The sequence below is a fragment of the Asterias rubens genome, chromosome 20 (genome assembly GCF_902459465.1).
Source record: "Asterias rubens chromosome 20, eAstRub1.3, whole genome shotgun sequence".
Classification (NCBI taxonomy): domain Eukaryota; kingdom Metazoa; phylum Echinodermata; class Asteroidea; order Forcipulatida; family Asteriidae; genus Asterias; species Asterias rubens.
The window spans coordinates 9,830,569-9,844,762 of record NC_047081.1 but is presented as its reverse complement, the minus strand read 5'-3'; the positions used below and the strand labels follow the sequence as shown (position 1 = coordinate 9,844,762).

Below are 14,194 nucleotides of genomic sequence, written 5' to 3'. Positions count from 1 at the left end.
CGCCACTGCTTGCTAAACTTACAACACGAAAAGCAAGTATGGTAAGGAGAATTTAAACAAGATGAAACAAAAATAGACTTACCACACAATACAGGTACATTTCTAACAATTGAGGTTATTAAAATCCTCTTTTCTAAAACAATATTGTTCAAATTGTATAAACAAAAGTATGTATCATTCCCAAACTATGCAATTCAATAAAATACTATTAATTTCAGTATAAGTTCTTCTTACTATATTCCGTCCTAGATGAACCAACGTACGCCTACATCTTTTGTATTACGCAAGATGATTGGACAAGCATGGATCAAAAGATGATTTGATTGGCTTATTACATATTCTTGTGAAATCTGCGTTCACGTTTGATATCATGGTATTATCCCTTGAAGCTTCTTTTGAACCAAAGAAAAATAATATTATTTTGGAAAGATATTCGTTGAAATTAAAAATTTTTTAATCGGGTATAAAGCTAGCTGTCTTCGATTCTTGGCTCATCGTGTGGATAATTTTATCACGGGTGAACGCACATCTATAATATGGGACAAATAAACACAAAATTCCTGAAAGTGTATCCCAGTGCCATTCTTAAACCAACATATTATTTATGTTTCTACAATCCGGACCCGCTGGAAAATGATCGGCAATTCTTGGCAAGACAGTGAGGGGCGCTGTTTAAACAGAATAATAACAGTGACTGTTTTGCGCTCAAGCTGCGGTGTGAATAGTTTGATTTTGTTTGAACTTGAATAAGGAAGTTGTTAATTTTTCCCTCGTGGTAGGCCTACGCTATCAAGCCATAAGTAATTAATGCATTAATTACTTGCTAATTGGATTTGTTCCCGCATAGAGCATTGAAAACGGATGAGTTCTCTCTGAAATCTAATTTTACATTCCAGGTGATTTTGATTAGCCTATAAAGCTGGCATATAATAAATAATGAAGTGTTATTAAGTTTATTGTCCAAATTAACATGTTTATTTGCCCAGAATAACGGATATTTGGCACTAATTTTCGTTGCCGATAAAGCAAGAGTGTTGCCCGCCGGAATTGGAAGTTCGACTGTAAACTTTTTTTTTTCTCTCTTTTTTTTACTGCTCCATAATTATCTTCAGCTAAATTTGTATTGGGACTGGTGCAACCATTTCTAGAAATTGTGTCACAACTGTAATGTTGATTGACTATCGAGTTACTTTTGATTTTATATATCACTTTGGTCTAAACTTAATAGTCATGATGATACTAAAAGTCATGAATGCATCTTTTTCCTCCAAGAAATATAAATTGGCCTATAAGGAATAATTACGTTTGGTAAATTGGAACTCACTACCGTTTGTTTCAATCCATAATAATTATGCTATGTAACATATGGGACATATTAAAAAAATATGGTTGTTATCGTTTTTGAGATTTATATGCCGAAATCTGGAGTGGGGATTAGGTCCACCATGGAGGAAGGGGATCGAAGTGTCCATTCAAGAAGAAGAATCTGCAACTGGAATACACCGAGTAATCTCAGAGATAGGCCTACTGCAAATTATAACAATTTGATATCTTTTCCTATAACCGCGCAACCTTGTGAAAAGTTTGTCCAAATAATGCATTATATCCCCCCCCCCCCCAGAAAAAAGAAAAGAAAAAAAAAACTTCAAAAAAAAAAGGTGTTGTAAACAAAATATGTTTTGATTGTTTTTTTTAAATATTATTATTCCCGAAAGTGTTTATAACCAGCATTCAATATTTTGGTAGTTCATGCGTTGGAGGTAGACCATGGAGATAGAGTAGGCCTAAGGGCAGAGACTTACTCTGTATGGCTAGACCCATTAACTTATTATCAGTACGGTGCTTGCAATGAAAACTCACTCAAAAATATCCCTCCTATTATCGTAAAAAACAACTTGCAACCCGCCACTTGCCTCTGTCGAAGTGTCAATGGTTCTGATCTGGGCCCAATTTCATAGAGCTGCTAAGCACAAACATTGCCTATAGTATGACAATAATATTTTGCCTTGATAAAAACAGGGTTACCAACCAAATTTTCGGATGATTTTCAGGATAAGCAAAATACCAGCAACAAACAATATGCAACAATTTGAAATTTTGGTTGGTAATCCTATTCTCAAGGAAGACATTTCATGCTAAGCAATTATTTTGTTTTGCTTAGCAGCTCTACGAAATTGGGCCCAGTTTTCACAAGAGCGATAAGCTGACAACCAATCAACCTCAATTATTTGTTGAAAACTATACTTTGGTGGTCTTGTCGCTTTAGTTTTTTAAACTGGGGTATCATCACATGTGTCTGGGCTGAATGAGAAATTGATTCAAAAGAGGGCGCTATTGTACATTTTCGCCGTATTGAGAGTGCACCATCTTTTTTTTGTAGCATTTGGCAATCAATTCGAAATATTAAAAATTTCAAAAAGCTTCTTAAAAACCGAACAAATTTATTCTGTCAGCCTCTTGAAGACCAATATATTTTAAGGCAACCTTTAGGTTTCTTTTAATTTTGGCAGGTAAGCCGTTTGGAATTTTGTGCAATATACCCCCAGGAAAAAAAAAAACCAAATGTTTTTCCCCAGACCGACTTGCTGCCACTAGGCATTCCTTCCATTCCTAAGTCAAACAGGACCGTCTTTAGAGCTTAAATTGATCAAATCCACTCAAAAGTTTAAGCACAGAGCCCCTAGGTTGTGACAAATTGCATCCTAAAATGTCACTAATAAAAAGATTTTGAGGGCCTAGACTACGATAGTTTTAAAACAACAATGCATTTGGTATGATTGGATCCCACTAACCTATTTTTTTGTCAAATGTTGAGACAATACTGGTTTACAAATTTATTTTTTTCCCCCCAAAAAGTGTAGACAAATAGACAACCCTGCATTAACAAGTTGCTAAGGGAAAACACAGAGTTTCATTACCATTTAATTCAATTATAAAATTAAAAATCACAAGGGAAACTAACTGAGTTATTTTTAAGAAATGGTTTGGGGTTGGACAAAGAAAAATTGACAAAAGCGGTATCTGAAGCAACAACATCCGTCACATTAAACCAGAGGTCATTGGTTCAAATCCCGCCCAAGTAAATGTTTCCTTTGTTCGACATCAAACCATTTAGGTAATTTATTTCCAGAAGAATACATTCAAAGATTATAATCTACTCAACAACTTTAAGTTGTTTGATAATTGATTGAACATTCAAATTGTGTAAAATAGCATTCTGACAAAATAAAATATAAGTATCCATACAGGTGGTGTCTGCAAGTGAACAACAAAATGAACAACAAAAGGAACCCAAGTTTAGAGTAGAAGAGAAAGCTAGCTCAACATTATAAGCCAGTATAGACCGTATTGAATATGACATCACCATTCAAAAATCTGCCCTACAACATGGGGTTTGTGTGGCCTACTCTCCGAGGACTTGTTTCAACAGGGACAATAGGTCCTCACTAGTCGGTTCTTTGTTTTCATGGGTCCTCACTATAGTCATTTGTGTACAAAACCAAACGGGATTGCTTCAATACGGGAACAACAGAAAGTACATTAGGCGTCCTCTAACGTAATGGTCAAACACGACTGTGTGTATGCAATAGGTCCTCACTAGTCGGTTCTTTGTTTTCATGGGTCCTCACTAGTCATTTGTGTACAAAACCAATAGGGATTGCTTCAATACGGGAACAACAGAAAGGACAACAGGTGTTTGTGGGCATGTCTACTATTGATAATCGAGGACTTTAACAAAAGGGATCCGGGGAAAAAGTCACACCGGGGACAGTCCTCAGTAGATTTTGTGTACAAAACCAATGGGGACGTCTGAAAACCAAACTATGTCCAAACAATGGGAGAACGAAGAGAAGTCCTTGGTCTGCACCATACACATGCCTGTGTGAGTGTGTGCGTGTAGGTGTGCATGCAGGTGTCGTAGAAATCAAACCGGGAACGCTGCGTACTTCTTTGATGTACGCATTTTAACGCACATACTGTCTGCCCTACAAGTTGGCGAACTTCAAAGCAACAAAGGGATTATTCGATACACAATAAAAGGCAAGACTTTTATAAATCAAATGGCTTCCCAAAACTCATGCCAATCAATGCTGTAAAATAGAAACTGATTTTGCAAGGGGCAATGTAATATGGTAATGCACTGTTGAGATGTACCCCTGTATGCAAATAGGGTATGGTTATTTTATTTCCTCAACTGCCTCTATAAGCCAGAACACTGTTATCTACCCACAAAGTTCGACAACTGAACCAAACATGAATTTATATCGAAGCCCACCACCACGTAAATTTTAAAACAATTTTCAACATAATCTAAAGAACGGGAGACTTTTAGACGGTTCTTTATCACGGTAGTTCGCGCGCTCTGACTTATGCACGCAATACTGAGCCTGCGCGCGCACGCTCAGAGTCGCAAAAAAGTACCGATATGTCTGCTGCCACCGACATCTCAAAAGTCCCCTATTGATTGTTTTGGCAGTGCACCGGTCAATCTTGAAATGTATTTGACTCTTCTCATTACAACCTTGACAAATAGGAGAGGGGCTTTCCTAATTTTTTTAATAAACAATTTTTACGATGAATGTTGAGTGGATTTGAATTATTTGAAGTCAGCCTTTCCTTCGAATGAGACCCCTGATCTTTGAATGATGTAGCTTGCGGTGTAGTTGGCACATCGGACGCAATCTGAAATCTCTTTTCCTTGAACCATCTGTGCAAGGAATCCTAGAGATTAAGAATAGATTGGAAGAATGAATGTTATAGTTATGATAATATTACAGCATTTGTAAGGTGCGCCTTCCCGTAAAGCTTTCCGAGGTCTACTAATTTCCTTACATGAGGATAATAGTTATTTTTTAAACACATTTGGTTCATGGTAATAAATCCATGTGTGTATCTACTTGCCAAGTAGATTATGTTCTTTTGAGAATTTGTCTTGCCTTATATTCTACTACCTAGGAGCAGATTTTCGGGATTCGGGGGACTGAAAAGTTATTTTCATAACCAGGTTTTATAAACCTATTCAGTAAGGTAACTTCAGCCCAATGAATCTCAAAACTACATAAGAACTGTGGAATGGGCCATATTTTTTACCGCTTGAGGGCGCTATCAATCACTTCCGGGGGTATATTCATTCATACCCATAACTGTTATGAAAGATTGGAACACATTACCACCATAGACATCATATCCATCATGGACAATAAGACTTTTAAAGGAGCCGTTATAATCCACCTCTAAAGCAAATTGAAACTACGGCGCAACAAAAGTGACAGAACGCCTATTAATCTGTGCAGGGCGAATCGTGTATATCCTCGGAAGTGATAAAAAATACTATTTATAGCGCCCTCCACAGTCAAAAATAAGGCGCATTGCCCTACATGAAATTTGACCTACCTCCTACAAATGCATCACCGGCTCCATTGGTGTCTACGATTTCATCTGATGTCAACTTCAGTACCGGGTACTTCGTCACCTTACCATCTACATGCAAGAACAAACACAGTCTTGAAGAAGGTGTTTTTCCATTAACAGGCCTGGAATATCAGCTTTGTATTTTGAAATAGGGCACCCCATTGGAAAATCTTAAAGTCTTGGAAACTTTGTCAAAGCCAAGACATGGGGCATCAACGGCCATAAGCTCTTTGAGATATCTTGGAAACAATACTGTGACACTGTAAAGTTTGGGTAAACTTGTCTGTATCGACCAAACCGAACAGTCCACTTCTAAAGTGTCCACCATACCTCAAAAAGGTTACTGCCCTCCATGTAGTTTCAGGCCTGCATTAAGTAACAACACTCACCTTGTGCAACGATGGTGTCATCTGCACCTTGTGTGATGATCACAACGCGTTGGCGTTTTGTGTTCTTCTTTTCTAAGGCAGCTGTCTTGAGGGCAATCTCTTCAAGATCTTCTGTCTGTAACCAAATAAAAAAAATGGTATAAATTTATAATAACTCCAAGGGCAGCTTTTGATTTTTCTTGAAGGGCACAGCAATTTTTCTCTGGTAAGGGCACTTCTATGGGGGGAATATTAATTTGTATTAGAACCTTGCACAGGCCAACGCAGCACAAAGAGCATGATTTCTTTATATCTAACGAACAATTACAGTGTTGTTTTTTTTTGCAATTGTCTGAATTCCGTAAGAAGTCTGAAATTTCTTATCCCTGCAAACTGTGTCAGACCTCTACACACTGAGATAGTTCCTACACAAAATATTTTGTTGAACTCACCCCAAAGTCTTGTTCTTTGGCAAAGATTCCAAATTCCTAAAAAAAAAAAAGAAAATGGAAGAGAAAATTTAATAACAAACGAGCAGATAACAGCGACAACATTGACACAATTCCAAAGTTGTTTAAAAATATAGTTATGTCAAAACAAGCAATCTTGATTAATTTTGTTGTTTTACCCAGACTGTTTTGTTTGAGGTTTATTATTTTGATATCTGAAACAGAAAGGTTTAACCCCTTAAGGTTTCAAGCAGTATACCCTGCTTGTGTTCAGGAGAAAGACGAACAGCTGTCTCCTGAAGACGAGCAGAGTATACTGTTCGAAATGTCAAGACCAAACCGGCTCTTTTCAGAGCCAACGCTCACTCAAAAGAGAATTATTAAAGGGTAGTAGCCGCAAGTTTACAATTACTTATAGTTTATTCTTATCCATCACACCATGTAAAGCTTGGAACAAGACTCTTTGGTGTTGGATTGTGCGGAATTACGAAAAACTCTTGCTAAAACCCTTGTGGTCGAAAGATGATGTACTCCAAGGCCAGACTTACCATTTCATTTCCAAACAAGTAATCTACATAAGGCATACCCTCCATCTGTGGCTTCTTAAAGAACTGACAGATAAAGGGAGCTCAAGTGGGACTGGGACCAATGACCACCGGATTAACACACCGGCATTCTACCAACTAAGCTAGATAGCCCTATGATGGCAGTCAGAAGCCATACAACCATTAATTCAGGTATAGCCAAGGATCACTCATTTTGGCCCAACGACCAGGGCACTAATGTAGAGTGTGTTGATACTTTATGGTGAAATACACTATATAAGAACTAGTCATTATTTTATTAACCTGGGAAACGGCAGCCATGGGATAAATTTTTGAAAACCCCAGTGGACGAGATAGGAGACTTACCGTTTCATTTCCAAACAAGTAATCTACATAAGGCATAACCTCCATCTGTGGCTTCTTAAAGAATTGACAGATAAAGGGAGCTGACAGATTGGTCATGTAGACTTTGTTCTTCTCGTCGGCATGTTTTGCAATAGCCAGCATCGCCTCGGGAGACACGGTTAGATGAAATCCCTGAAAAGGCCAAAGGAAAAAAGGGTTAAGTTTCCGGTTAAAGAATTTGGGTACTTTTTGTAACACAAAACACAATGTCCACAGATTTACATGAAACTTACACCGTTTGAAGATATTGATGGTAGAAAGCGTACCTTAAAATAATAATGCTGAGGTGCTGTAGTTTTTGGAAATGAGTAAAACAATGTAATGAAAATCGTGTAACTGTGTTATAGCTGATGTTCAAATGTTGAGAATATGAGTTCTGAAAAGAACTGTCCTGTTTAGTTCTACCTTGGCGGGAGGTAGGAAATCACTAAGTGGATCGAGGGGACTCTTCGTTATTAACTTCAGGACGCGATCTTTGAGTGTAAATACCACAAGACCGCAGTTCTTGAAGCTCAGAATATTTACTGGACCCAAATAGAGGGGGCATGAGTGCATTTAAACTATTAAATACTCCCCATAATCCTCTTGAACATAAACGTTCACATCCTACTCAGGTGGAATTGGAACCCATAACCCCTGCATTGCATTCTAGACGAGGGCCTAACTTCATAGCTCTGCTTACCGCCGCCTTCTACGCTTGCGATTACCATTTTTTGCTTACAGGGTAAACACCAAATTTCTGTGCAGCGCTGTGTAAGCAAAGAATGCCTAGTAATGTGGAGTAGCATGCGCACAAGCAACGATTCACTGCTAACCTGTGAATCACGCTTGACGTAAATGAGAAATCCCTGCTTCTGTAAGCGTCTATTGTTTTTTACGGTAAGCAGAGCCATGAAATGGGGCCTGAGTCACAAAGTGTTGATGTTTACAAAGTCTCGGTGGTAATATGTATGCATGACTCATGAGAGTTCCTTTAATACTCACAGTATTGTAGAAATATTCAGCCTTTTCAATGAGTGCCCAGTTCTCTGGTTTGAGTAGATGATCGAGCTTGAAGTGGTTTGCTGCTGCTAAATTGGCAACAAGTGACCTGAAGGACAAAAACAAATGATCAAACTTTTTCATCTAAGACAAGAAATCTGTGTCTGTGATGCGATCTCCGTCATTCTGTACAAATGAAATGTACACGCCAATCAACGCAAACAAATCCACAGAGGAAAATCAAAACTGCATGCCTGGCGCGACTGTATTTTTATTATAAAGAATTGTGCACGAGGCATTGTCATTTTTATCTTTTGTGAGAGATCACCTAACATCACAATGCCATACGGCCACATCAAGGTCAGGGCTACACTACACCACCACAGGAACACATTGCCACCTACTCATGAGGCTGAAACAGGGTTTACCACCCTCTTCACAGTTTGAAAGGATGTTGGCCTCGGTATCATTTTAGCTGCATACCCCAAACAGTTTACGACTGGACGAACAATAACTCTTAAAGGCAGTGGACACTATTGGTAACTACTCAAAATAATTATTGGCATAAAACCTTTCTTGGTGACAAGTAATGGGGAGAGGTTGATGGTATAAAACATTGTGAGAAACGGCTCCCTCTGAAGTGCCATAGTTTTTGAGAAAGAAGTAATTTTCCACGAAATTGGTTTCGAGACCTCAGATTTAGAACTTGAGGTCTCGAAATCAACCATCTAAACACACAACTTGTGTGACAAGGGTTATTTTTTGTTTCATTGTTATCTTGCAACTTCGATGACCGATTGAGCTCAAATTTTCACAGGTTAGTTATTTTATGAATATGTTGAGATACACTAACTGTGAAGGATAGTCTTTGACAATTACCAATAGAGTCCACTGTCTTTAAAGGAGCAGTCAGTCAATTATCGTGTATACCCCGGAAGTTCTCAGAGGGCCCTCACGGGTCACAAATACAGTGGGTTGAAATACAAGAATTGCTCACCTGTTGTTGCCGGTGATTAGAGCGGCACATGTGCCTGTTGGCTGTTCAGCATTGACGAGGTACGCTGTACGGACTTTAGCTTCAGCCATCTTCTCTTTCATGTTCTTGGCGTATTCGTCCTCGCCGATACAACCAGAGAATACCGCCCTCTCTGGCTCCTCCAGAACCCACTAGAAATTAGACGAAAAGCAAAGGATCAAGTTGTGAGATTTATTCAGATTTCAGACTGATTTATTATAGTCTGCCCCACCCACCTTTGCAACTGTCCATCAACAGTGGCCACATAAGCGCTTTACACACTACTCAAATAATATTAATGGACCAGTTATCAGAAAACTAAACTGTACAATCAGTAGTCCCAGGTAGTGTTGACATGGCATGACAAGGGTCATTCGCACTTCAACTTATGTGTGTGTATGCCCTACCAGTCACTAAACAATGACTAGTTAAGTTAAGTTAAGCATTGGTCTTCAGTGCTAATGACACGACAGCAATTTAACTGGGGTCCCTTGCTTAATTTTTAGCATGGTTGTAAAAAATGAAGCAGTTATTGTCCAAAAGAACTTGGACACGAGATACATTTTGTAAAATTTTATGCTCCCGTTAAGCAAAGGACCCTTGCTAAATTGCTCTCGTGTGAACTTGACCAAAGAATGTTCAGCATCTTGGCACATACCTGAAGCACCCTCAAACTGTTTTGACAAGCACCGCCTGGAATGTACTCCACGTCAAATTTTTTTATCATCTCTTCGTATAACGGCAAGTGCTTCTCCTCCGCCAAGATTGCACAGTTGGCCTCCAAATCATACCTTAAACAAAAGATATTCAGAAATTAAGATAAAATAAAAGAGTGGGTGATTTAGTCTGGGTCAATAAGACATTTTTCATATTTTCTTTCATTATCCTCTTTCTTGCAACTTCAATGACCAATTGAGTCCAAATGTTCACAGGTTTGTTACTTGATGTATGTTATGATATAATCAAGTTAGAACCCAGGTCTTTGAAAATTACCAAAGGTTGTACGACGATGCCTTTTAGAGACATTTTCCATCCCTGGAAGTATGAAAGCCAACAGTCCGATCATTTTCTTCAATAAAAACCAAAATAAGCAGAGAAGAGGGAAAAACGTGACTCACTTGCTGAGGAAATCCTTGTCAGCTTTGGCTGAAATGTCCAAGAGCGGATTGCCGATTCCGAAGATAATACCTTCCCTGAACAAGAAAACAAAAAAGATTAACGTAAATCATTACAGTTACATTTAAAAGGGAAGTACATCTATTTTATTGCTTAAGGAAGAGTGCATAAATTCCTCATATAATTTTCAATAAATTTATACTTTGAAAAGTCACAAGTACAAACTGACCAGGTCCCAGTATGATGGCTTAGCTTACCGCCGAATTCTGCGCTTATGATCACCGTTCATCGCTTGCAGACAAGCGCCGAATTTCCACGCTAGCGGTGTTATTGGAGAATGTCTAATAATGTGGAGTATGCATGGGCACTCAACCAAAATTCCATGCTAACCTGTTAAATATGCTCGACGTAAGCACAGAATTCCCTGCTTACGCAAGTGCCTATATCTACGCTTATTTACAGTAAGCAGAGCCATGAAATTGGGCCCAGTACTCAGTAGCTGTCAAGAACTAAGTGTTAAAAATGTTTTGAATTTAAATAACCCAGTTAATCTCAATCTGAAAAGCTCAGATTATAAAATTTATCAACACAGAATCCTCCAAAGAAATACCAAACTAAACTCAAATAGTAGAAGTAAAAATACCACTTGAAAACAATTATACCACCCCACCCTAAGTTGCTAATTTCTGAGGTGTTACAGCATGGAGGTAGAACTTTAGAAGCATAGCTCCATAAGGGTTTTTGAGGTATGGCGGACGTGATAGGAGTGTACTGTTTGGTTTGGGTGTATGCACACAAATTTACCCAAACCTTATAGTGTTGTAGTGTTGTGTCCGCCATATCTCAAAAAGGCCTGTGGTAGAAGTATTGAAGTATTGAGGGAACAAGTCTCAGTTGTGGATGGAATGCTATACGGTGTTTGTGCATGGATTCTTTGCCAACAATAATTTGCAACTCTGTAAAGAGAATGTTTTCTCTATCCATGGAGGCTAGGTAGCCAGTCATTCTACCTCCATGGTCACAGCATGGAGTAAGTATTTGCTCCATGGTCACAACAACAAATCTCAACTCATAAAATAATTAATACAAGTCCAACAATCGCCATTAGCTGTATTAGCAGTGTAATTTCCACCTGTACGTACCTCGCCATTGCTAATCACTGCTTAAATGTAGCTTTAAGTCAAACAGAATAATGGTACCAATGTACAGTGTACACGTAGTAGTAGTTAGCCAACAATACACAAGCTGCACCACACACAGGAACTACCGGCACCTCCTACTCTCTTGGTCCCTCAGTTCTAAAAGGACACTTTCAACATTACACAGCAAATTACATGCAATCCCACAATGGACCAGTCCATTTGCTATCACCCCCCCCTTCCATGACCAGATGGGCTGTTTTGGGCTATACCATTTACACAACAGGTGTTTCCACTGATGAATTGGACTTTGATTAGGGCTTTATTTGCTTTATAAAAATTATCACAGGACCAGTGCTTTGACAATAAGTTTGTGTGCATATAATATGTAGAGTCTATTCAATTTGGGCATTCAATGCAAATGCAGATCAAAAGGTTTCCACCTCAGAACATTGCAATTAGGTAAGTAAAGTACAGCCATGCACAGAAGGTGCATAATAACGGGATTGAATGGTAACAATGTCAAACTTAACTGGACTGTTGGACCATGGAGGTCTACTCCATGGTGGACCTCCATGTTGGGACCATGGTTAGATTATTCAAAAACTTGACCCTGAAAAGTAAATAGAGTATATATACACTTCCACTTCTAGCATGATGGGAAACTGACCGTGTGACAGTTTTGACTATAATCAAACATGGGATGAGAGAAAAATCAAATGGACCTCATTGGGATTTGAACCCATGACACCTGACACTGAGCTATTGAGGCACAGCGGAATACCATGTGAACTTTGTTTACAATAAGTGTGACCTTGTGCATTCTTTAGGTATTATGGCAGGCAATATACTGCACTGGTCTTATGGGAGAGTTGACATTTTGTGTCATAATTTTCCACATAAATCAAAGAGTTATGAAAGTAAAAAGCTGGACAAGTTTTGAGATGTGCCCCCTTTCATCATATCAAAAGTTGATACAAATTAGACAATGCAATTTCCATCAAATATAAGATTTTGTGTTTTCTTCTATTAGGCTGTGTACAAATCATGCCTGCAGGAAGTCCAGGCTCTGTGGCTCTTTTGTAAAAAATATGTGATGTCACAGGTCACATCGTCTATACTTTCTCAGTATTGACTAAACAATAACACAACGAATGGAACTATACTATTTCTATGGTAACAGTGTACTTACAGTACATTTTGTCAAATTATAAACTGTTTGTTGAACAACTTTTTTTCTAAACATTTAGTTTACTTTTTTCCCCCCTAAAGAATACCAAACAAGTACTTTTGGGAAAACCTATAAATTTGATAATTTAAAATAACTATGCAAAGAAATATTTGCTTTCAACTGATTTAAGTTTGATCCTGTCTGAAATAAATAAAAAATATATAAAAAATAAACATTTTCCCCAAGATATTCTTTTAACATGTTATTTTTTTCAACAAGTTAGAAACATAATAAAATGTCACTGATGTCAACATAAAAATAATGCTAGGCCTAATTCTAAATCAAACTGTATTCATGAACGATCGCGCTGAAAATGAGCTCATAATGAATTTTCCTAAAGTGGGAAGGTAAAGTGGGCTCGCCTTTAGTTCCTCGAGACCTATAGGCTTTGTTGGTCCAGATCATATGTTAATTCGTGGTTGAACTCCAAGTCCAACTCCAACTGTCTAAACTCTAAAGCTCTCAGAGGTTCTCATTTACACACCTGGTTTCAGAGAAGCAATTATGGTTAAGCGCCTTGCTCACAACGAAAAAGGATACGAAAGTGAAATTAGATCCAAGTCCTATAATTATGATATTTGATTCAACCATCAATAATCATGGCCCATAGACAATGTCGTAAAAGCTGTTTAAAATTGCAGACAAGTCTGATTTTAAATAAAAGCAATTTTCTTTGCTCCTAATTAAGCATGCGTGGCACACCAGTCACACAAATTAACTTAATTTTGCCTTTGGCTGGTAACCTTTTTCCGGGTTATTGTAAACAACGTTTTTCCGTGCTTAGCATGTTTTTGTGCTAACTTTTTTAACACTGACTAATTTTGTTAATAGGCTTTTTAACATGAAATTGAAAGTGGGCTCCGAACTTGAGACCGATGCAGTGCTCCTACATGGCCTAACACACACACAACACACACACCAATGACTGTGTATCACAGGCTATTACAAAATTAGGAATAATTATATTAAACAACAATTATATTAAATTACAAAAACAATCGTGGTTGGTAAAGGGTTGGTTTGGAGGTAGAAATTTACAAACAAAATACACAATTTCATTTTGACTTTGACACAAAGCACACAATTCGCAAAATTCACAAAACCAATCTTTCCCCCTCTCTGCCAAGTCCGACCCTATCAAATCATCAAGTCAAGTCGAAGTTATACAAAATAATAAACTTCAAGTATTCTTCTACTCAAAAATTCACCGGGAGGAAATGTCGCTGTGAACAGTCATGTCACACAAACACCGGCTAGCCGTTTTGTCAGTAAAAAGTCATTGTTCAGCAGAGCGAGACAACAAAAAGCAGTGAAACTTTTTTTTGTTTTTTACAAACTCACGGTACATCCAACTTTGATCTTTTCGCTTGTGGTTCAGCCATATCACCAGAAGATGTTATCACTAAAAGGTAAACACGGTGTGTGTACGTGTATTACGTAACAAGTTGAACTGTGTCTGGTGATTTTGCGTGAATCGCGACTAAATTTGGACCCACACAAAAATAATGCCGCCGATTTGTGTGTAATCGAGTT

The 14,194-nt window shown here is 38.1% G+C and overlaps 2 protein-coding genes across 3 annotated transcripts in view; both read right to left on the bottom strand.

Annotated features, from left to right (window-relative positions):
* Nucleotides 1-168, bottom strand: part of LOC117303684 (histone acetyltransferase KAT6B-like) — a 56,932-nt gene extending 56,764 nt beyond the window's left edge. Inside the window, exon 1 of the mRNA XM_033787948.1 lies at nt 83-168. The gene's annotated coding sequence lies outside the window, so the exon portion shown is untranslated. The remainder of the gene's footprint in view (nt 1-82) is intronic.
* A 2,798-nt stretch (nt 169-2,966) lies between these two features.
* On the bottom strand, nt 2,967-14,189 carry LOC117303683 (adenosine kinase-like). Of its 2 annotated transcripts, none has more exons than XM_033787945.1 (10): nt 14,003-14,189; nt 10,294-10,368; nt 9,834-9,966; nt 9,158-9,327; nt 8,164-8,269; nt 7,141-7,311; nt 6,233-6,268; nt 5,802-5,916; nt 5,395-5,481; nt 2,967-4,722 (listed from the first exon to the last, which is right to left on the bottom strand). In XM_033787945.1, the coding sequence occupies exons 1-10, from the start codon at nt 14,041-14,043 to the stop codon at nt 4,598-4,600; spliced, it is 1,059 nt and encodes a 352-aa protein (XP_033643836.1). In that variant the 5' UTR covers nt 14,044-14,189; the 3' UTR covers nt 2,967-4,597. The 2 variants fall into 2 exon arrangements, with proteins under 2 accessions (XP_033643836.1, XP_033643837.1); XM_033787946.1 differs by lacking the exon at nt 14,003-14,189 and adding an exon at nt 11,434-11,602.
* Nucleotides 14,190-14,194: the final 5 nt, after the last annotated feature.